This window comes from Lepisma saccharinum, chromosome 21, assembly GCF_977018435.1.
Source record: "Lepisma saccharinum chromosome 21, izLepSacc3.1, whole genome shotgun sequence".
NCBI classification, from domain to species: Eukaryota; Metazoa; Arthropoda; class Insecta; order Zygentoma; family Lepismatidae; genus Lepisma; species Lepisma saccharinum.
The window spans coordinates 22,569,733-22,594,525 of record NC_139249.1 but is presented as its reverse complement, the minus strand read 5'-3'; the positions used below and the strand labels follow the sequence as shown (position 1 = coordinate 22,594,525).

General features: G+C 36.0%; 1 protein-coding gene across 2 annotated transcripts in view; it reads right to left on the bottom strand.

Annotated features, from left to right (window-relative positions):
* Positions 1 to 595: 595 nt before the first annotated feature.
* LOC146004272 (azurocidin-like) overlaps positions 596 to 24,793 on the bottom strand; it is a 44,851-nt gene continuing 20,653 nt past the window's right edge. The window contains exons 3-7 of one of the 2 annotated variants that reach the window (XM_083142972.1): positions 23,711 to 23,802; positions 6,220 to 6,400; positions 4,969 to 5,082; positions 3,324 to 3,494; positions 596 to 2,007 (exon numbers count right to left, since the gene is read on the bottom strand). In XM_083142972.1, the coding sequence (XP_082999098.1) occupies positions 1,810 to 2,007; positions 3,324 to 3,494; positions 4,969 to 5,082; positions 6,220 to 6,400; positions 23,711 to 23,802 (756 nt within the window). In that variant the 3' untranslated portion in view covers positions 596 to 1,809. The remainder of the gene's footprint in view (positions 2,008 to 3,323; positions 3,495 to 4,968; positions 5,083 to 6,219; positions 6,401 to 23,710; positions 23,803 to 24,793) is intronic. The other variant, XM_083142973.1, reaches the window with a different exon arrangement.

Below are 24,793 nucleotides of genomic sequence, written 5' to 3'. Positions count from 1 at the left end.
ATAAATAATGCAAATAAAAAGCTTTGTGCTTTTTTGTAACCTGAAATGAACTATGTCATTTTTCAATGCGAGTCGACGGATCAGTTCAACCCTTCACTCCCAACGTCCATGGCTTGTTCGTAGCTCTTGTAGTTTACACACGCTATAATGTTGTGTATCAGGGAAAGCCTTTTTGATCACCCTGTACTTCGAATTATTTTATGATTGTGTATTATATACATAAGGAAAGCATCACTTCAAAAGTTTTACTCACTTTAGATTTTCTTTCAAGATAATTTATTTTACAAAATACATTTACATATTTTCAAAGTATTCTACATTTATATTTTATAATAGCAACCCAACTTTTGCAGTTCTTGTATTCCTTCATTGAGGATGTGTATCTATTACATCCTAAAAGTTGAACAAAACAAATAAATCTAGCTACTGCAAAAAAGGAAACTCAACTAATTAATACATGGTGACCCAGAGATGTATACCCATTTTGGAATGAACATTACACAGTTAATTGTACACCAAACTGTATTATTTTTTGTTGTATAATATGTGTGATGTATTGCCATTTATTTTACACTTATTTATTTAATTATTGCAGTTACCATGGAGTTGTGGTCGGTGGAAAATCACGTGTTCATGTATGATGCCTATGTTGCAGCTCAGAGGTTCAGCACCTGGTGGTGCTTTTGGAGTTACAGTGCCTGTACTTCGAAACTGCTTAACCCATTTTAAGATTGTTTTGCATGTTGGAACTGATCCATGCCGCCTTACGTGGAAGTGCCGGCGGAATAACCTCTGAGCTGCAACCACTGAGTCGCCGTTCCTCACATAGGCATCATACGTGAACACGCGATGTTCCACCGACAACGACTCCATGGTGACTGTAATAAATAAATAAATAAATAAATGTAAAATAAATGGCAATATATCACACACATTATACAACAAAAATAATAGAGTTTGGTGTACAATTAACTGTGTAATGTTCATTCCAAAATGGGTATACATCTCTGGGTCACCCTGTATTATTTGTCATTGAAATAGTACAAAAATAATTCACAGTAAAACAAGCTCCTAGGATGGAAGTATATACAAGGTGGCGTCATCACCTGATTTTCTTAGCCTATAGATTGGGTTTTAAATTTAACAAAGTAGGTTTTTTTGTGTTAAATTTTTATTGACACTTGTAAGTTTTATGTCCTCAATTTTTAAAGATAACATCCAATAAATTACCACCATTCGAATTGATACAAATTTGGGCTCTTTTTATTGCGTTGGTGATGTTGGAAAGAATCTGCGGGGAAATGTTTTCAATTTCATGCTGAATATTGTCATTTAGTTGCTGTAACGTCTCTTGCTTATTCACATAAACCAATGACTTCAAATATCCCCAAAGGAAAAAATCTGGAGCGGGCAAATCGGGGGACCTGGCCGGCCATGGCAAATCACCAAAAGGGGATCTTACTCTGCCCGGAAAATTGTCACGCAAAAGAGCTAATGTTTCGCGGGCTGTGGGTGGGGTATACTTATTCATTTTCGCACACAATAAATTTCGTGAGTATCTTCTATTTAACTGACAAAACACTACTGATTTAAACAACAACATGTCAAAGTAAAGGCCAGTTCAAATATGTTGTTTCCATAACTGCTTAGAAGAGCAAAATGTATTTTGATAGCTTTACAAAATTACGAATAAGTTCGTATGATTGTTACAATATTTTCTTATGTATGCCCTATTACGTTTCACATTTATTACGTTGCACATAAATTCTGAGAGCTGCCATCCTGTTTTCAAATAAACATGTAACTGTCTTATGTACTGCTTGTGTTATCCCAGTTTAATAATTCTGCAAAGCATCCTTTCTCATTATATGTTAAAACATAGTAGTCTAAGCTGTATGGTGGATCAGCTTGGGGCAGGTTCGTACAGCGGAACGTGAAGGTGTAGATTCCAAGCAAACCTTCGTCCATGCCTGGCCCGTCGCAAATCAACGGACTCCCTAGGTCTCCCTGGAATCAAAAGAATTTCCACCGTTCACAAAACACATACACAATTAACATGTATTATTATTATAACTCGCTTTGGTAACTCTTTCTGTTCTATACACATTTAATTTAGCGTTGACATGTTTTACGTTTCATTTACATTTCTGCAACTTCAAGAATATTTCTTATCATGTAAACTTACAATCTCAAAGCAGAAAATGTAGAAGACTGTAAATGGGCATTCGCCTGTTTGTGTTCAACAAATTCATAAACAAATAAAGAAGTTCCATTTTCAGTCAATTACAGTAAAGTCTCGTTAATCCGGACTAATGACCGGTTTAACGAAAGCCCGGATTAACTGAAATAACCTAAAAGAACAGTAGAAAGTGCATTAAATCTCCGTTTATAGCAACAAAACACGTTTATTATGGTGTATTTAAAGGGCATAGGCCTAAATACACTATACAGTACAATACAAAGTCTGCGGGAAACAGAATTTCGTCAGTGGTTGATTGCCTTTTCTTCGGGAAGTTCTCTTGTTGACTTCTAGCCACATTTCAAACCTTTCATTCTTTTTTTTTTTTTTTTTTGCCTTTTGCCTGTCAAGATTAAGCGAAGCCTGGCTTATCGGGGCCCGTATTAACGAGGTTTTACTGTAAATATACTACAAGGTTAATTGCTGGATTCGAACCCGGCGTGGACTTTCATCTCGAGTCTCAACATTTAGATACAAAATTGTGAACAATATTCTTTAAAACAAAGTAAAAATATAAGTTTCTGCGTAGTAATCAACACATTTCAGTCTGACCCAAGACTCTTTGGAGCAATTCCGAGTGTAAGGGCAGAGAAGGATAGAAAGCGAGGGGGCGGGTCAAACCGGCTGGTAGCTGCAGTCGCATATTCCCCTCCATGCACTCAGTCCTCCTCTAACACCTTCATCAGTCGAGCCCCCTCTAGTCACCACCTGCGCAGAGAACTTATTTCGTTCGCTTCCTCCACAGACTTCTGGAACAGACCGTGACTTGGCTTATCTTAAGAAATCGCATAGCAAATTTTGATTATGTGCAAATTTTTCATTTTGTCTACTTGTAAAAATATTTTCTCTTAACGAGTTTATACTCTATCCCGGGAATTTGTGGAGCAAGGCCGAGCATAACGGTAGATAAGGGGAGAAAGCGAGAGGATGGTGCGTAGCAGTACACGCTTCTGCAAACGACTCGCTTCCCTTCTCATGATTTCGTTGGTCGAGCCCTCTACTTGCGGAGAGACTTACTTTCGTTCGCTCGCTCCAGAAATACCCGGGACAGAGTATAGTGACTAGGTGAACTTTTTATCCTTACCAGGCCAGCCCCTCTCCTCGGGGGTATGGGTTTGTCTTCCACGCTCGCATTGTAGATTTCAGCCAAATTTCCCACGCACAGTACGGGAGCGGCTTTGTCGTCGCAGATCGAGCAGTTAGGGAATATAGGCACGTCCACATAGTGCAAATATCGGGATATACCGTCACCTTCCTGTTAAAGAGAAACAGAATTGATAAAACCACCGTGCATCAAGTACAGAGGCCGATTATAGGCTGATGTGCCACACTACGTTCGTGTTACGACTGTGTTGCATCTAGGGATGGACGATATCGGAAATTGGATATTGATATATGTCGTCAAGAAAATATCGTCACACGATACGATACGATATTTTTTCAGTATCGTGATATCGGCGATATATCGTCTCCATGATATACATCGCCAAATATCGTGAAGAGATATCACCGACACGATATATATCGCCAAATATCGTGACGATATATCGCCGACACGATATATATCGCCAAATATCGTGACGATATATCGTCGACACGATATATATCGCAATAATATCGTGACCATATATCGTCTAGTTGATATCGCCTGGACGATATATGTTTTCAATATCGCGATATATCGTCTGGATGATAACCTATATCGCCCAGCACTAAGGTCTAAATCACCATCCCTGAGACCTTCTGTAAACAAACGGTCTCACCGATTCGATGTATCACTCCACGTCAGCTGATCCATGACCGCAATCATCTGCTGTTACACTCATAGTTCGCCGCACCTATTCGTTTTATATAAGAGCCTCTGAATGTGAGAACCCGTTCTCAAAACATCAGACGAATATGCAGCCGCATACATTGTTACTCTCCCGGTCATTCTCTCTTTCATAACCCTTAAAACTGCAGACACTGACACACCACTGCACTGGGATACCAACTTAACCACTTCATTTACTGGTTTCTCAGGATACTACTGACAGAACGTTACATAAATATTGAGTAGAATCTGTTTCTCGCCCCTTTTCAAAGGCTGTCCTTGCTGGTGTTTTGAAAACAAGCTCGGAGTAAACGGAGACTTTCCCTCAGGCATAGAACTCGGCATGTTATTTTTCTAAGGCTAAGTCAGGCAATATTACTAAGTTGCACCACTTCCTTGCTGTTCACATGATTATTTTTAGAAAATAACCAATGTTATAAAATATCATTATGTACACAAATCTCTAAGCTCATTGAAAGTTATATGACTACAAAATGTTCACACTTATCTTGCCTTGCCATGTCACCAAGTTATTTTACGAAGTGCACTATATTTGGCGGAACAAAAATCGTTATTAGGATGCTTGTCAAAGTTTCGAACCTGCGACCTCCTGGTGTCGTAGCACTCTGTGTTAACCACTGCGCAGAGCGACGTCTTGAACACCAGGGTAGGGCCCCTCCGATGGCACAGTGGTAATTTCGTCGCCTTGTAATCAAGGAGTCCCCGATTCGATACCTGGTGGAGGCACATAGCGGTTCGGATCCCACTGTAGGCCCAGTCCCGATTAACCTTACTGTGCCTAAAGTGGACTTGAAACACCAATTCAATCAAAACCACCATGGCGCATAATTTCAAAGATAACATTTATACAAAGACAAGTGAACAAGAAATATGGATTCGCTAATAGTTGTCTTACCTGAACACCTCCCCAACCTACAAGGGTGCAATTTACTAGAGTCACGTTGTCCGGAGGACTTTCGACTATTGATACATTACTTATACTTCCATCGTAAACAAATGGTGGGTCTACCTGTTAGCAAACAATTAAAAAATATATATAATTACTTCAGTCAATTTATTTTTCACATTTTGTGTCTTCCAGTTTCATTTTATAGCATTTAAATATTTTAAAATGAATTTACTTTTGCACTTTGACGTAAATCTAATACAGCTGAACAATTTTATTTACTCATTTTAGATTATAATTTAACTTTGTTTTTAGTATGTGTATAAAATCAGATTTTGGACAAATATAAGAACTCAAAAAGACATTGAAACACCAAAGACAGTTATTATTAAAATATGTATTTAAAAAAAAAGTTATTTTGTTGAATAATGAACTACTACAATGTTATAATTAAATTAACATATTTGATGTAAAACCTTACAAGTCTGTAATTTTTCAGCTCCAAATTTTTGGTTCCTCTATGGGGAGCAGAAGAATCGTATAATTTGTAATAAGCTGTCATGTTTTTGCTACGAAATTGCTACGAATTTCAATCTATCACACTTTATATGTCAAACCACACAAACGTGCGTTTATCTGTGGTCAAATTCTAGTAATGTTTGTTAGTTGCCCCTAAAATATATGACTGCTAGTATTTATTGACAATTGTTCATAATTCGCTATTGTTGTCGCTACTGCAATTATTATTTCTGGATATTATCAATTAAATCGTTGAATTTGACTGAAAATGAGAATAATTATTGAAATATGTTGGGCAAGCATGTGTTTATGATAGTAAGTGCTAGAATCAATAAAGCGGGGAAATTGTATTACTGGGACGTTTTGATTAAAATATAGAAAAATACATAAAAATAAAACTGAAGATATTTATTACCAGAGAAGTTTACTTTTAAATTCGTAGCGGATTGTTTATTTTCAAGAGTTGAATTTAAGCTGTGAAGTGTTTTTATTATCAAATCCAGCACACATTGTTGTTTTCTCCTATCTTCTACGCTTCATTAACTTTGTATAAAATGCTGTAAAAGTATCATTAATTTTCTAGTTTTGTGACTTTTGTAACAAAAGAATAACTATTTGTATTGCCATCTATGAAATAAAAATACCAGCTTGATATTTTTGCGACGTAATATAATCTCAACAAAGATCGGATTAATGGATATTTTGAACGGCAATGGTGTGTAGTATAGGAAAGGTACTCACCTTCATTAATACAATGTCAGCCATGTATTCATGTTCCAGTGGGAATGGTGGCAAACATAGTTGTAGCTCATCTATAGTAGGATATCTGAAGTTAGTTACTTTTTTTCTCTCAGCACTGGAGCCATATTCTAAATCAGTAACTCCTGCTACCACAGATAGTTTTTCCATCTCGTTTTCAAATCTATTGAAAAATTAAACATTGAAAATTCTCGGCAGCCGCCGTTGCTAGATATTTTGGCGCACTACCCCGCACTACCAAGTACCGACATTTATGACATGTTTTGCGATATTAACATCCTACAAATGTTAATGAAGAAAGAAAGAAAAACTCAATATAGGTTATATTTAAAGATTGATAGTGCGAATTTTTTTATTTTAAAAAAGTTTAGCAAATTTAAGAATATTTCACTTAGGTCTAAGTGTCTGAAGAATCCTTAAAAAAATTACTATTAAAACTACATTGAGAAACAGAAAATTCTAGCAGTGTGTTTCCAGAACATAAGCCTACTAGTAATAGAAGAAAAAAGTTAAGATTAATAATTAAAATGAATAACACATTGTACAGTATGTTCTCGGTAAAGAAATTGTAATTTAAAATTTTTCAACTATGCTTAAAAAAACATTGTTATAAACCACGTATTACATGTTATTCTAAGTAAAATTTACAAAATATTTTTGAAACCCGTCTAATATCTCAGAATAAAAATAGTTAGAATTTAACTTTTCTTCGTTTCAATGAAGCAAAATCGCCCAATTATCCTTTCAAAATTGACCATATTTGCCACTTCTTTTTCAACAGATGCAATGCTACGTGTAACCACTCGTAACTCCAGGGTATGGAGATCCGAATTGGCAACACACCGCTCCTTGCTCCGGCTGGTCAGTTGGGAGCACCAGTTCTCACCCAGGGATCGGGATTAAGACGATCCACCCTTCCTCCAGGAAGGAAACCACCGAATTGCGACACGTGACAGTAAATAAAATTCCAAATACTTTATAATTAAAATGTCCAAAATCTTTAATCACGAATCGCGCGCGTACATACTGATTCGCACAATTTAAAAGTTATAATTTGTTGGGTCATGCACGCTCGCAGGCAGTGATAAGCAATTTACTAAACACGAAAGTCCGCGCACCGCCTTCACAGTTAATAGCAAGACCTCAACTGCCTACCTCAAGCGCGAGGCGCAGCATAGCAGATTGTTCTAACTTACAATACAAATTCATAACATAAAATAACACAAGAAAAACTGATAATTTATATAACACATCAATGTTAATTAGCGATAGTAAGCTAAAGTTATGGTTGGCAACAATTAAAAATGCCAACGTGGAAGTTTTTACATCGCCAAGAACACGAAGCGTGGTTCCCCCACTTCTTACATAAACACCCAATAGGAAAACGATATTTTATTGAAAACGAGGGAGAAATACTTTGCTATAATATTACAATATTAAACTATATAGAAATAACTAAATTGATTTTATCAAATAAATCATTTGCTCTTGCACATAAAAATGATTAAATAAAGATTTAGTTTATAACGAAGGTAAATTACTTCAATCTTGTACATTGTTGAACAAAACTCGATATTAAAAGCAATGTATTTAACTTGTGCTTGAAAAACAATGAAAACGTTGCATATATTATTTGGGATAATTATTAGCCTATAAATTCTGAATGTTGCAAAAATACGCGAATAATATTATAACGTAAGATAAAACGTAAATATATACATGAATTATAAAAATAATTAAGTATAAATAATTTAATGCAAGTTCTTAACTTGAAAGTATACGAATAAGATAAATGCTAATATACGACTGAAATCTGCCTAACATGGCGGTCGTTACACAGACAATACTTAAATTTGAATTTTTGTTTTGACGAGTCCACTTTAAGCACTTTAACTTTTATATGTAACAATATCTAAAATATGTCCTAAAAGCTAATACATGTAAAATTACGAAAAATATTAAAAGTGGGTGTTTCATAAAGTGCGCAGTTTTTAAATTGCTTGTCATTTTTTTGAAGGTTGGCAACACTGTTCTTATCATTTTCGTAATCTCTGATCACTCCGATTATGTCATTTGTTCAGTTCAGTTGCCACGGAGCGGTTCACTATCGAGGAACGTGGCGTTATCTTGAAAACACATTACAGAAGTCTTATGCACAGACAGTTCGTAATCTTCGCGCGATCTTCGGACGTAACTATGCCCCCACTGTAACAACAGTTAGGAGGTTGGTGAAGAAATTCGAGATATCCCAGTCAGTTGCAACCATAAATTCGCCTGGGCGAAAACGTAGTCGTCGAACAGATGAAAACATTGTAGTAGTGCAAGACAGTGTGAATGTTAGTCCCGGGAAGTTACTCGCCGTCGTTCACAACAGTTGGGGATGTCAGTATCCTCAGTGCAAAGAATACTGAAAGAACCCTTACAAGGTTCAGTTGACGCAAGAGATCAAATCAACTGATCATGCGAAACGAAGAAATATGCCATATGGACATATGCCAGACATCCTTTTTTAACTTTTAAATCGCATACGGGCATATGCTGGACACTTTTCAAGTAGTATAAAAGTATATAGGATGAGGACACTTATAGCGTAGAAAAGAAGAGCTCATATGATTAAACAGCCCGATTTGCCCACACTTAAAATTATGCCAAGATGCCTATAAGCCCCAATTCTTCAAGTGTGATATGCTCTTAATCCTAAGAATTTTGAATCCTAGTGTAGAAAAGAAGAACCCTCCTCAGACAGATTTGCCCACACTTAAAATTATGTCAAGTACCCATATGATTTTATTGTTTATAGTGTGTTATTCTGTCAAAATCCCAAGAATCTTGAATTCTAGTGTAGAAATGAAGAACCCCCCTCAGACAGATTTGCATATGTGTGTAAAAGCTGCATCTGCCAGATTGTTGTCCATAAACTTGTCAAAAATATGCCCCCCTCTTGATATTGTTTTGGTTACACTTAAAATTAAGGCAAAAAGCTTATATTCCCATGCTCTGGAACTTACAGATCAATACAATGTTTCATGTTCTTTCTAATCTTTGATCAGTTTCATGTCCCGGCCAGCAATAAATTATGCATGCCTGGGAGATTTTATATGCTAGCATGCAAGAGATTTAATCTACACAGCTAAAAGGGGAAATTATTGTGCATGTATGGGCTTTCATGCCATTGACTCCAATTCTGTATTAGCCTCTTGCATGTTGCATGCCTGAACCCAATTCAGGTTTTGCCTTGTTCTGTTAATATATACACGAGTCAGATATTGAGAATATTTATTGCGCAGTTAAAATCCAATTTTGACTGTATTTAGCTGATATATAGCTTATAATTCCTGGGTTTGAGGCCTGGTAAAATGTGAGGTCTCCTCTGATGGCAAAGTGTTAATATTGTTGCCTTGTAAACAAGAGCTCTGGGTTTGAGCCCTGGTAAAATGTGAGGTCTCCTCTGATGGCAAAGTGTTAATATTGTTGCCTTGTAAACAAGAGCTCTGGGTTTGAGTCCTGATAAAATATGTAAGATTGAAATACATGTGGCAAAATAATATCTCCACACGTGAGATTTTGAGAATATTTACTGCTAGCTGATATACAGCTGAGGTTTGAAACCTGGTAAAGTGTGTTGTACAACAGCATAAAAGAGCAAAACTATTTTATATTGGGGATCACCAGAGCCTAGTTATTGCTGTTGTCTGGGTATAAAAGCACCAGCTCAGCCACTAGCTGCTGTTATAATTGTTTTGGCATATTGTCCATAGTTCTGTTTTTTTTGCACAAAAAAATTTATATAAATAAACAATAAAAATGCCAAATCAAAAATATTGCAATCAGTGTAATAAAAATATATCTAGTTCTAATTGGTCTAGACACCGGCATATTTGTGACCCTAAGAAATGCAGAAAGGCCACAAAAATGTGTCCAAGATGCCATAAAATATTAAGCAAGGCTTATTACAAATGGCATAAGTGTATTTGTTATGAACAGTCATCAACATTGCCCCCACAACCATCTACATCTGGTCTGAATAGGAAGCATGAAACACCTGTTAATGCTGGACCGGCAAAGCAGCCATGCTATGCACCACCTATCCATAGCAGTTTTAATGGCTAACTTAGGGATTACCGGTTTGTATCAGAGCCAAAATGTGACATTAAGAATTTTTTGAACAGTATAAATTCTGATGTGCAGGCAATTCTAAATGCACAAAATGGCTCTTATAAGCTGTCCCTCAAATTGTTTACACAATATAAGAAGCCAAATGGCACAAAATTTACACAGCACCACATAACAGAAACTGTACCTGTATATTCAAATGCAAATTCAGACAAAATAATAAGCAGTTTGATAGATCAATTGAATATTAAACACTCTGAATTTGCTGGAAAAGAGTCTGGATGGAGCCTATGCGGATCTCCACACAAGATCTATGTTAATATTTCTGAATTCAGCCCATTACAAGGATCTACATATTTGCCATTACCTGCCAATATTAAAAACAAACAAGCCGTGGTTAATATAAAAAATAATGATGAGAAATGCTTTTTGTGGTGTATTTTAGCTGCTTTGTATCCAGTTTCAAGGCATCCTGAGCGAATAAGTTATTATAAACAACATGAAAATGATTTTGATGAAGCAATGGAGGGTTTAGAATATCCAATGTCTGTTCAGAATATTGATAAATTTGAAAAAAAGGCCAGGAATATCAATGGTAAACAATTATCTATTAATGTATTTATTTGTTCTACTGGCCGTGGCAATTGCTTGATAGCACCTCTCAGAATCAGTACATTTGATGATGATTCTGCTGTTCCGATTGATCTGCTCTTAATTGAAGGGGATGATACACACCATTATACTCTGATACGCAGTCTTGAAGCTTTAGTCAGAAAACAACTAGGCAAATCCAATACAATATTCAAGTTGTGCAGAAGATGTTTAACTGTATTTGATGGTAAAAAAATAATAAATGGGGTTTGTGAAGTGAATGCAGAAATTGCTAAAAACAAGTTAATTGAGCATCTGAAATACTGTGGCAACCATAAACCTGTTCATATGGTGATGCCTAATCCAAGTGAAAATGCCAAATTCAAAAAATTTGAAGCCTTGTTGGAACACCCAGCATATATAGTCTGTGATTTTGAATCAAATCTCAAACCTCTTGCATTCTGTAGCCCAGATCCTGAGGAATCTTCAATTACACCATACCAGTTACATGAACCTTCTAGTTTTTATTATGTTGTTGTACAGGATGGTGTTGTTAGTAAAGAATATTTATACATGGGACCAGATGCCATCAAAGAATTTGCACATAGAATAGAAAATGAGTGCCATGACATAGCATCTAATATCTTATTAAAATCAAAACCCATGTTGCCTTTAACAGAGAAACAGATTAAAGATTTCAACAATGCAGAAAAATGCCCGGTATGTGATTCTGAATTTTCAGATACAAATATCAAGGTACATCACCATTCTCATACAGATGGTAAATTCTTAATGGCCCTGTGTAATAGCTGTAATATTAAGATCCAGAGACCAAAATTTGTCCCCATATTTTGCCATGGTGCATCCAATTATGATTTTCATCATTTGATCAGGTACGAGGGGTTTGACAAGCAGAATTTAAATATTTTAGCTGAAAATAATGAGAAATATATTGCCATTAGCAAAATAATTAAAGTTAATGGTGTTCCTATTCACTTAAAATTTCTTGATTCATACAGAATTCTGTCTGCTAGCCTGGCTACACTGGCCACTCAATTATCTGATGATCAATTCAAAATCACATGTGCTTTGTTTCCAAATCAGGAGCTGAAATTAATTAAGCGGAAGGGTGTATATCCATATGATTATGTTACAGATTTTTCTAAATTTGATGAGTGTTCTCTGCCACAACAACAAGAGTTTTACAGCAAAATCAGAGGATCTGGAATCACTGATGAAGATTATCACCATGCCCAATTGATGTGGAACAATTTAAAATGCCAGACATTTGGTGATTATCACAAGGCATATTTAAAACTTGATGTGACCCTCTTAGCTGATATACTTCAGGCATTTAGAAAATCTTCCATGCAAAATTATAAGCTGGATCCAATGTATTTTTACAGTGCTCCGGGCCTAGCATGGTCTGCAATGTTTTTAAACACTAAAATGCAATTGGATCTGATCCAGGATCAAGATATGTATCTGTTTATGGAACAATGTATAAGAGGAGGCATGGTGCAATGTTCTCAGAGATATGCCAGAGCAAATAACAAATATATTCCTGATTATGATCCAGCACTGCCATCAAATTATATACTGTATGTAGATGCCAATAGTCTCTATGGTTATGCTATGATGAAAAAACTGCCATATGCAGGGCTTGAGTGGGTTGAAGATTTCAATATTGAAGATCTTAAGGATTTTGATGACAGTAACTATGGCCTGTTCTTAGAGGTTGATCTGACAATTCTTGATGATTTACACAACACATTTTCTGATCTGCCCCCAATTCCTGAGGTTGAGTGCTCACCTGGCTCTAAACAAAAGAAATTGATGATGACTCTAGAGCCAAAACAGGGTTATGTCTTATATTACAAAAACCTCCAGTTCGTAATAAATCATGGTGTCCAAGTGACCAAAGTTGGAAAAGTTTTGAGGTTCAGGCACTCAAGATGGTTGAAACCATATATTGATACAAACACAGAGCTTCGAACATCTGCAATGAGCCAATTTGATAAGACTTTGTTTAAATTGATGGTCAATTCTGTGTATGGCAAAACAATAGAAAATGTCAGAAAACATACTGATGTTAAATTAATTACTGACCCCAGCCGGAGCAAAAAATTGATTGCAAAGCCCAACTTCAATTACAGAAGAATTTATGATGAAAATATGGCACTTTTCAACATGAAAAAAACAAAGATTAAGTTTGATAAGCCTATTTATGTAGGGGCTGTGATATTGGAATTGGCCAAATTACACATGTTAAAATTGTTTTATAATGTGTTGAAGCCTTTTTATAAGGATCGTGTAAAACTGATGTACATGGACACAGATAGTTTTGTTCTTGATATTCAAACAGAAGATGTTTATCAAGATATAGCACAGCCTGAATTGTTTAAATATTTTGATACCACTGAACATTCAAAAATTAAACACCACAACAAAAGGTGCCTGGCAAGTTAAAAGATGAGACACTTGGTGATGTTATTGTGGCATTTGCTGGGTTAAGGGCCAAGATGTACACTTTTGAAACATGTAGTGGCGCTGTTGCCAAAAAGGTCAAGGGCATTGGCAGAGTGACTGTAGACAAAGAGCTTGAATTTGAAGATTACAAAAATTGCCTCAAATTATGTAGCACAATCAGAACATCAGAATCCAGAATTCAGAGTGTGGATCACTTGTTGACTACAAATATTGTAAGAAAAGTGGCTCTGGATCCACACGATGATAAGAGATGCATTTTGTCATGTGGCATACATACTCTACCATGGGGTCATTGTGATTTGAAAAGTGGTAATCAATGCCCAATTACAGAGCATGATTTGAAATAAATAAACATGCCTATGAACTTATTTGGGTTCAAAAAACAGGCTATTATGGACCTGCCAACACCACAACCCTCTTCTGATATGATATCTAAACTAAGTGCTTTGTTAATTATTCATCTGAACAGCATACTTACAGATGTTGATGATGAAACAGGTAAAACATTGTACATATTTAACAATAATTTAAATCATTACCAATTACCTGTAGGTGGTCAATTGCAATTTATTATAACCCCTGAGGGTAATGTCAAGATTTCAGTAGGGAGAAATATTTATATAATTAAGCACTCAAACATGATTTCTGGCACTGTATATACTGTTTCTGCTGGTGACTGCTTATATATTGAGGTCCCGGGATCCTATGACAAGCTTATACCTTTTTTATAGAATTAAGAATTAGATATTCAATAATAAATAACCACTAAAACAAAAATGCCTAATGATATATTTGGCATGAAGATCACAGTGATGAGATTCTGATGCTTGATGTCAGAGTCAAAAAATTAAGAAGTGATTTGCAAGCTTTACAAACCACACTGAATGCCAGTCTTCAACTAGAAATTACAAATTTGCAATCACAATGCATGGACTCTCTTCTTAAAATTGATTCTGAACTCAAATTGCTGCTTCAAAAATATACTGACTTGGCCACATTGGATAATTTTCAAAGTTCTCAAATTTCTCTTAAAATATTAAGAGAGCAGTTTAGAAGAAGCTGTAGCAGCTCTTCAAACCAAATTTAAGACCCAGGCCACCAACTCTGAGCAATTGAAACAGCAATTGGAAGAGCAGATAAATAATGTCCAGACACAGCTCCAAACAATTGTCAAAAGCATAAAATCACAAGAAAATTTTGATCTAGTGATTTCCACTCTAAAGGAACAGATTCAATCACTCCAGATACCTAATCTGGACCCCTTGAACAATGCCATAGCCGAGGTTAAAGAAAAAATTGAGACACTTGAAAATTTTATGAACAACTTGCCATCTTCTGATGCTTTGAGTGCAATAACTCGGAGTGTTGCCAACATTAAGCTGCAACTTGAAACATATGAAGATTTTGGAAAAATTCAAAGTACCATAACCCATCTTGAGGGTACAATAGCAGCAGTGCAAAGTGATTTGACAAATGTACAAGAATCTCTAGAATACCGCCTGCCTGCTATTGTAGACACACTTGTCAGTGTCCAGCAACAGATCACAAAGCTTGAAAACCTCAACACTGAATCTGAGCTATCTCATTTTCATCACTTGATCGATGATATCCAAACAAAACTTGAAATTTTACAAGAATCAACACCCACTCAGGCAGATATAGCCCTGCTCCAAAATGCTATGCAAAATGTGGCTGATGCTTCTGAATTAAATAATGTGAAATTGGCACTTGAATCCTTGCAAAATACTGTAACAAATCTGCCTACATCACAGGAACTTAAAAATATTAAGAGAGCAGTGAATCGCATATTGAAATCAGAAGATATCAAGAATATCCAGACAGAGATCAAACAACTTACTCAGGCACTGGCCACTCTACCAACTAATCAACATATTAATGAACTGCATGCCCTGTTTGAGGATATCAGAAGACAGGTCCATGATCTTACTGCTCAAAATTCAAAATTGGCAGTTATTGAAAATTTGCAACAAATTGTAGCTAATATCAAGCAACAGCTAGGGACCATGGAATCCAATCAAGCAAATGCTCTGTCTGTTTTTACCACCCAGCTTCAAGAGATTGTGCAACAATACAAGAAACTTGTTGTGGACATAAAAATCAAGCCAGGCCATGATGATGTTGTTAGGACCATCAATGAGCACCTTGAATCTGTAACAAGCAGATTGCTTACAGCAGAAAAAGAAATAACAGGCATAATCGAGAATCCTAAACATACAGTAATTCTTGAATTGTACAGCATCCCCAACAAAGAATATGATTCACCATTTACACCAGGTGGCAAAATATATATGTTGTCCCCTGCACAATTTTATTACCAGTTTTTTGTTGGGGGCACACTGAGACCAATCAAGATCAAATATTGGCTTCAACCACAGGCAAACCACTACCCTACCTTATCAATAACAAATGCTGACAACAAACCAAAAATCACCAGTGTAGAGGTAGAGGATTTTACAGATCCCAATACATTAGAAACATCTTATGCTGAAGATGATGGCTCTCTGGAATTTCATATACAAATAGGAGACAAATTATATTTAGAAAATCCTGTAGTATCAGCTGCTGAACACCCCATAGTTGCAATATTCCTTTTTAAATATTATGTCTAGACAAATTATTGTTGATGAATTACACAGACAAGCCAGACATAATTATAAGAGACTGCCAGTAGTTACAAAAGGCATAGATGATTTATGGCAGAGCGACTTGATTGAGATGGCAAGTGGACAGCTGAAAAACTTAAACAAAATCAACAAGGGCTATAAGTATCTACTTACTGTAATAGACACATTTTCAAAATTTGCGTGGGCTGTGCCACTCAAATCCAAGACTGGAAAATGTGTTACAGAAGCCTTCAGGACAATCATCAATCAGAGTGGAATATCACCGCGCTATTTGCAAACAGATAATGGCAAAGAATTTTAAAATTCTGTGTTCCAACAATTTATTAAAAGCCAGTCAATACAACATTATTCGAGTTACAGTGATCTCAAGGCCTCAATTGTAGAGAGATTCAACAGAACCCTAAAAAATCTTATGTATAAACAATTTACACTTCAAGGTAATTATAAATGGCTTAATATTCTTCCAGAACTTCTACATAAATATAACAACTCGGTCCATTCCACAATCAACATGAAACCCTCTGAAGTAACTTCATCTGATGAGCAAAAATTGATCAGGACTGTTTATTATCCTAGATACCAGCCAACAACAAGAAAAGCCAAATACAAGGTGGGTGATCAAGTAAGAATCAGCAAATATAAGCACTTATTCAAAAGAGGCTTTACAAGAAACTGGAGCACTGAATTATTTACAGTGGTTCAAATTAAACCTGGGACCCTTAACACATATATAATAAAAGACCACCGAGGAGAAATTCTCAAAGGCCGGTTCTATGAAGAAGAACTCAACAAAACTAAACAGCCTGACACATATCTCATAGAAAAAATCATCCGCAGAAAAGGCAACAAGTCATTTGTCAAATGGCTAGGACTTCCAGAACACAGCTGGATCGATGCAGACAAAGTGATAATAGGAGCACCTGGGATGTTATAAAAAGGCTGCCAGAACCTGAACAGCAGATTAAGAGAAATGGCAAGTTGCTGCCTGATAATATTAGATGTCTTATTGTTGGGCCATCAGCTTGTGGTAAAACTACACTAATGATTGATAATTTTTTATTGGCACCCAACTGGTTAGACTGGAAAAACAGGCACTTGTATGTTTTCTCTAAGAGCTTGGAACAATTAAAATATCAGCAGCTGACGAAGCTATATGATGGACTGGATATTGCCACTTTTGAATCAGATGTTAAGCCACTTCATGAATGTCTCGATAATTCTGTTGTTGTGTTTGATGACATTATACTGGATAATCAAAACAAGGTTAGAAATTTCTTTACACAGGGCCGACACAAAAACATTGATTGCTTCTACCTGGCACAGACTTTTTCTAAAATACCGAAGCAGCTGATCCGAAACAACAGCAATTTTATATGTGTGTTTCATCAAGATCATACCAACCTCAAACACATACATGATGAATATGTAGGTGGGGACTTGAGCTACAATGATTTTTCCAAGTTTTGCAGTAGGTGCTGGAATCAAAACAGTTATGGGTTTGTCACAATTGATATGACAAGAAAACCCAATAGTGGCAAATACAGAAATAAAATCAACAATTTTCTAGACATTGAAACATATATAAATAACCATGAAAGGGCCAATCATTGATGATCTTAAATTAAGAGATTATCTTGTAAAAAGATTTAAGGGATGGAAATCAGAGAACCGAGGAATTTATGAACAACACAAACAAACAGAACAGCCTATTATTTATGCTATTAGTGAATTAGGTAAAAATATCAAAACTGTTACAGAGCAAAATCAAAATTTGATCACAGAGCTTGTACCTGTAGCTGCAAGGAACATATTAGATTATCCAATCACCCCACTTTCCAGTATTCATGCACCTAGTCCTGTTGCTCCTCGAAGAATTGAAGCTAGTCAGGATCCTATTGAATTGGGTCTTCTTGCTCAAAAATATTTAAGCACACCTAAAGACAACAAAGATGAGGTCTTTGGCTTATATGCTGACACAGAGCGTGATGGTAGCATCATACATAGAATTGGCAATTTCAGAGTAACATTTATGGGAGATGATATAATTGTATATTCAGAATCTCATCTTGGAGAAAGAGGTGCTTTTGTTAAATATCCCGGCACACCTGGATTGTGGGAACTGATGACTAGGAAGAGACCTGGCAACTATACAGATCAAGATTATGAGCATTACAAAGAAATATTAATAAAATCACATGCTCTATACCAGAACAATGATCCCACACAAAAAAAGAGTCAAGTCTAGCAGTGGAGCAAAATGTAACAACTTAATCAAGCCCATATGGTCACAGATCAAGACTGGCAGTGGAATCAAACAATACAACACCCTGCCTAAAGAATTTGTCTGGGTTGATGATGTCAGGAAACTTGTAGATAGGTTATTGATGATAGCTGTGGAGGAAAATGCTGGCAACCACAATTTTTACAATGAAAAGGTTGGAATTATGGACATGATAAGCACAAAATTGTCTAATTTTATAGTGAATGACACTAAGGGGATTGGATATCTTATAAAAATTATTAATACTCTACCACCTAAATTTTGGAATATTTCTGAGGGTCGGGGGTTGGTTAGTGACATTATAAACAAGCTGCCATTTGAACTACACATTCCAGGCTATCAGTATTGTGGTCCAGGCACAAAATTGGAGCATAGAGTAAACAGAGGTGATCCTGGTGTTAATCCCCTAGATGCTGCTTGTAGAGACCATGACATAGCATACAACACACATTCTGATCTTGACAAGAGACATGTTGCAGACAAAAAATTAGAAGAGGCTGCATTTGGTAGATTTGTAAGCAAAGATGCTTCTTTGAGTGAGAGAATAGCAGCATTGGGAACCACCATAGCTATGAACACCAAACAAAAACTGGGGTGGAGGTTGTGAATATATATATAATAAACCTAGGATGAAGGCCAAGGGTGTTATGTATCAAATACCTTATGCAGGTCTTAAATCTCTTAAAACTATTGATAGCCTTTTAACCAAAAAGCAGCGCAAGAAAAAAATTCTTGTATTGCCAAGGGCCATGGTATGAAATTGTTGCTTAGTACCCCCCAATTAAAAAAATTACAACAATCTAGAAAAAAATCACATGTGGGGGGTTTCATATTTACTATCCCGGCCATCTTAGCAGCACTTGGGGCTGTTGGGAGCTTGGCTGGGGGATCAGCTGCCATAGCAAAAACAGTAATAGATGCCAAGAAAAATAGGGCGGAATTAGATGAATTGAAGCGCCATAACCTGGCCATGGAGAAACAAGGCAAAGGTGTTAAGAGAGCCATGAATAAGTTTTAAAAAAACAAGAGCCGCTTACAAACCAAGATATTGAAGCTTTAATCAAGCCACTGGGCATCAAAAATTTTAGAGGTGTGTACATGTCTGATTCTTTACCAGAACAACCACTCAACAAAGAGTGTGGCATTGTTAATTTGGATAAGTACAAAAATCAGGGCACTCACTGGATTTGTTATCTTAAATATTTAAACAATGAGGCATTTGTGTTTGATTCATTTGGAGGTATTCCACCTGAAAATTTAGTAAAATATCTAAAATCAACTAATCTTTATTACAATAATGCCCGTGTTCAAAACTTCAAAGATGTTAATTGTGGACATTTGTGTTTATCTGTTCTTAGATATATGTCTCAAATAAATAAACCATAAATTGAAAATTTTCAAAAGGCCATGTGGTATTTAAAACATCATGGGGGTATTCCATCTCACCAGCCAAAATTCAAAATTGAAACTCAAATTACATGATGATATAGTGTATCCCAAAACAATAGCTCTCAGAGCATTTTATGGCATGTACTTGATCCCTAATATTACACACCACAACAACAAAATTGCAGTAGGGGATCAAAAAATTGTCATCACTCCAGGGCAATATAATCTGTCCACGCTAAATGCTCAATTACCCAGAGGTATAGTATTAACTCAAAATTCTGTCACTCACAGAGTAGAGATTGTATCTGCTACAGAAACAGTGGATCTGGGTACTATAGGAGAGCTGTTAGGCTTTGAGAACAACACAAAACTTGAACCAGCCATCAAACACACTGCTATTAATATACCTAAATTCTTAGCCATAGAGACTCTGAATATTCACTGTAATGTGGCCGAGAGTATGATCACCAAATCAAATGGCATAGGCACTCACAAACAAACTGGCATCATTGCAACATTCAAACCTAACTCTGAATTTATGGAGCCAATCATCTACACTCCATCCCCAACATTATATTTTCCTGTGTGCCATAATAGAATAGATTATATTGAGTTGATGGTCACTAATGAAAAAGAAGAATTAGTTGATTTTCCGGGAGCCACAACAACTGCTATCATAGAGATTAATATTTAAATAAAAATACATACAAAAAAAATGGAAAATATTGAGAGTTATGAGCTACAATCATTCACCCCAAACAGGAGACATTTGCAAATTTAAATCAACCCAACACAGAAATTGAGGTTGATCTTGATGTAGGGGATGGCTTTATACTCCCCTACAGAGCAGATCTATACATCAAATTTGATGTTGTAAAGCTCGATGGAACAGATTATCCGGCAAATTCAAATATAAGATTGGTAGACAATTTTGTGCCGCATCTGTTCTCTGAAATTGAGATCAGAAAACATGGTGTTGTTATAAACAGAGTGGATTATCCCGGCATTACCTCCACAGCTTTGGCCACACTAAAATTATCCAAAACCGAGGCTTCTTACTACAAAATAGGTGGATTTGAGGCTGGTGATAAAATTATATCTAAGAGCCTCACAGTGCTGTTCCCTATGCGCCTGTTGCCAGGATTCTTCTCAGATTACAAAGATATTATGTGGAAGGGTGGTTTAAGAATCACATTTATAAGAGCTGCCAATGATAATAATGCTTTGATGAGGTACAGTTCATTAAACTCTACAGAGGAAGCTCTGCCTAATACCCTACCTGATGAAGGCAAATGCTTTATTCAGACTATGGAGCTAAGAATCCCGGTTGTTGAATATGAAGCCAGTTATGCTCTTAAATACAAAGCTGATATAATAAAAAATCCACAGATTCCTTTACGATTTTATACATATCAATGTGTACAGAAGCCTGCCGCTGGTACTTATTATGAGTTTGATGCTACAAATTCATTCTCCAGTATACAATATGACATGCCAGATTTTGTGGTGGTACTGTTTCAAACTGGAAGAAACAATAATCAGGAAAAAAATTCAAGTAAATTTGATAACTGCAACATCAAGAACATATATCTTAAAAATGGCAGAAATGAGGTATTTCCTAGAGAAAATTATAATTTAGACATGTCCAAGGATGATTTTCTGAAATTATATGAAGCATTTACAGCATACAAAAGGGTCACTACTGGCAATACTGACATGTATTACACTCCAGATGAATTCAAAGCACAGAGACCCATGTTTGTCATCAACACTTCCAAAAGGAAACAAGTTGTGGTTAATGACAGGACAAACATTAAAATTATCTGTGAATTCCACGATACACTCCCTGATGACACCACATGTAGTGTTATTCTTATAGGTGAAAAATCATATGTTTATGATGTAAGAAATGAGAGAGTCACAGAGCAATTCTAGAAGATTTTTGCATATTACCGGACCGGAAATAAATATAAATGAGTGTGGGTGGGTGAGAGTGGCTTTTTGCCTTAGTTTTAAGTGTAGCCAAAACAAAATCAAGGGGGGGGATATTTTTGACAAGTTTATGGATAACAATCTGGCAGATGCAGCTTTTACACACATATGCAAATCTGTCTGAGGGGGGTTCTTCATTTCTACACTAGAATTCAAGATTCTTGGGATTTTGACAGAATAACACACTATAAACAATAAAATCATATGGGTACTTGACATAATTTTAAGTGTGGGCAAATCTGTCTGAGGGGGTTCTTCTTTTCTACACTAGGATTCAAAATTCTTAGGATTAGGAGCATATCACACTTGAAGAATTGGGGCTTATAGGCATCTTGGCATAATTTTAAGTGTGGACAAATCGGGCTGTTTAATCATATGAGCTCTTCTTTTCTACGCTATAAGTGTCCTCATCCTATATACTTTTATACTACTTTTTCACTTTTCAATTATTAAATCGTAGTGAATGTGTAAAATAATAAAAATAAAAATGTCAACTTTCATGCAATTTTGGCTTAGTTATTGCATTTTCAAAAACTGCGCACTTTATGAAACACCCTTATTTGTCGACCTTATATACCACGATTCGCAAAGATAATACCAAACTACGTTGATTTTATCATATGAAGATTTGTATTTGCATACAAATCCTTTCCCTGCTGATCGCAAACGAAACACACACCGATTAAAAAATAATTACATTTTTCATTGTGGGTAAATATATCGCCCAGCAGTCTTGTGTAACCATTATGCAACTTATGTATTTGTTCACTTACACATACCAATTAAAAACTAATGCTATTTTTCAATATTGGTAAACATATAGCCTGATATGACAGTCTTACGTAATCATTCTACAGCCAATGCGTTCTTTTACTCCCAATTATGTGTTGAAAACGAGAAATCAAAAAAGACTAATCACGAAGATACTGTTGCTCTACACCACTAAATACAAGAATAAGAGCTATTGGCTAATAGTTAGGGCTCTAAATTTTCAAGATTGGGGTAATTCACTTAACGACTTCCCTTCCTTGTCGTCTGTTGGGGAGAGCAAAGGACTCTGTGTCCCCAGTTCGTCATGTGTCGCCCTGTAAAATGACGTGGGCAAAATGACAGTGCTATCGAACATGCAGATCAAAAATCTGGAAGTTGACATGGAGTTCCCCACGTGGGTTACACACAGAACCCGAAACGTGTTCACACTGACTCCGAAAACACATTAACGTGCATAAACTGCAAATGATGCACTTTTTAGTGTCAAAATTAATGCATAAAAGGGGAATTTTATCAGATTCTGCTCCGTGTGATGCACCAAAATGCATTAATTGGAAAGATCACACACGATCTTCCAAAAGATAACAATAGATAAGATAAAGATAACAAAATAACATAGTGTCAATTGATGCAATGAAAGTACATCAACCTTAATTTGATGCAATTCGAGTTCTGTGTGTTACACCTAAAAAAAAGGGCTATTTTCTCACGGGAAGCCTCATTAAAATTACCGAAATATGCAATAATCACTGAAGATTTACGCAATAATAATAAAAATATGATGCATGTTATAGTAGTAGAAATTGATAATGATGGAGACAGCAATTTGTTTTCGGTTAAAAGACAACAAATTGAGAGAAATCAAATAGGAATGAAATATAATGAGAGCTTTCTGCCTCTATTGTCCACTCTCTCTATCTATCTATATATATATATATATATATATATATATATATATATATATATATATATATATATATATATATATATATATATATATATATATATACTCTCTTGCATATATCTATACACACACACACACACACATACATATGTATTCTTTCAAATGAAATCAATATTGTGACAGAGAAACAACTGTTACTATTACAAGAGTGAATGAAATTAAATAAAAAATATGGTGTAAGAAACCAATAACATGAATTACCTATTACAAATAAATTTAATATCAGTCTATACTTACTCAGTACCGCATCGTTTAGCAGTGATCACCGAGTTTTCATCGAGAATCGTAAGTGTACACAAATGACCCAAGACTTCATGTCGCAGCGACGCCTGCAATGTGGAAACTTATGTTGTTATTAACTATACATGCGCACAGTCCTCTAAGGACCAGGGCTTGCTTCAGCGGCTTTTTCTTTGAACACGTGGGTCAGCGCATCGAGCACCATCGCTGCTGCTTTCTGGCCTTCAAGATAGAATCCCAGTAGTAGTTGAATACGATAGTGGATGTTGCTATTTAATATTCGCAATTCATTTGTATGTACTTATAACTAATTTGCACGTACTTAGAACTAATTTGCACGTACTTAGAACTCATTTGCATGTACTTAGAGTACTTTACATTTATGTATTTGCATGTTTATAACTTTTTATGAATATATATTTATTTATTTTATGAAAAATATGTATATAGAAGGTAATTAGAGGTACTAAACGCTATGCATATGGTTTTATATTCATTACTGCAAAGTATGTAATGTATAAAATGTTAATATTAATGTTTATAATATTGAAAATAAGTTTTCTATGGTTTATGAACCGCTATGAACGGTGGTAATGGCTGTAGGTACAGGTCCAATTACGATTGGGGACGGTCCCGGTACTCGAACCCGCGATATGCAACGTTAATAATTAGTACTATGTAATAATGTATGTTATTATGGTATGAAACAGATGGTACGAGATGCTGGACACAATACTGTCTCAGAATCTCGACTCGGCGCAGGTAGAGGAGAAAGGAATTTGGGGGAAGTGCGTTCAAGGTCAAATGACGTCACAACGTCAGAACAAACAAAGAACCCGATTGACCAATCAGAACCGGTTTTTTTCAAGGTTAACCAGTACGCAAGAACAGGGGAAAGCTATGCAATACTGTAGGGCAGGGGAGGGATTCAACCAGACAACAAAGAATGTCTGGAAATGCGCAGCAAGGGTCAAATCTCTGAAGCTATGCGTCGCTTGTAGAACCGGTTTCCGCCGCCAATTAATATTCCGCTCAGGTTTGCCTTCAAGGCACAGGACGCTTTAGCGCAGGTTTTTTTTA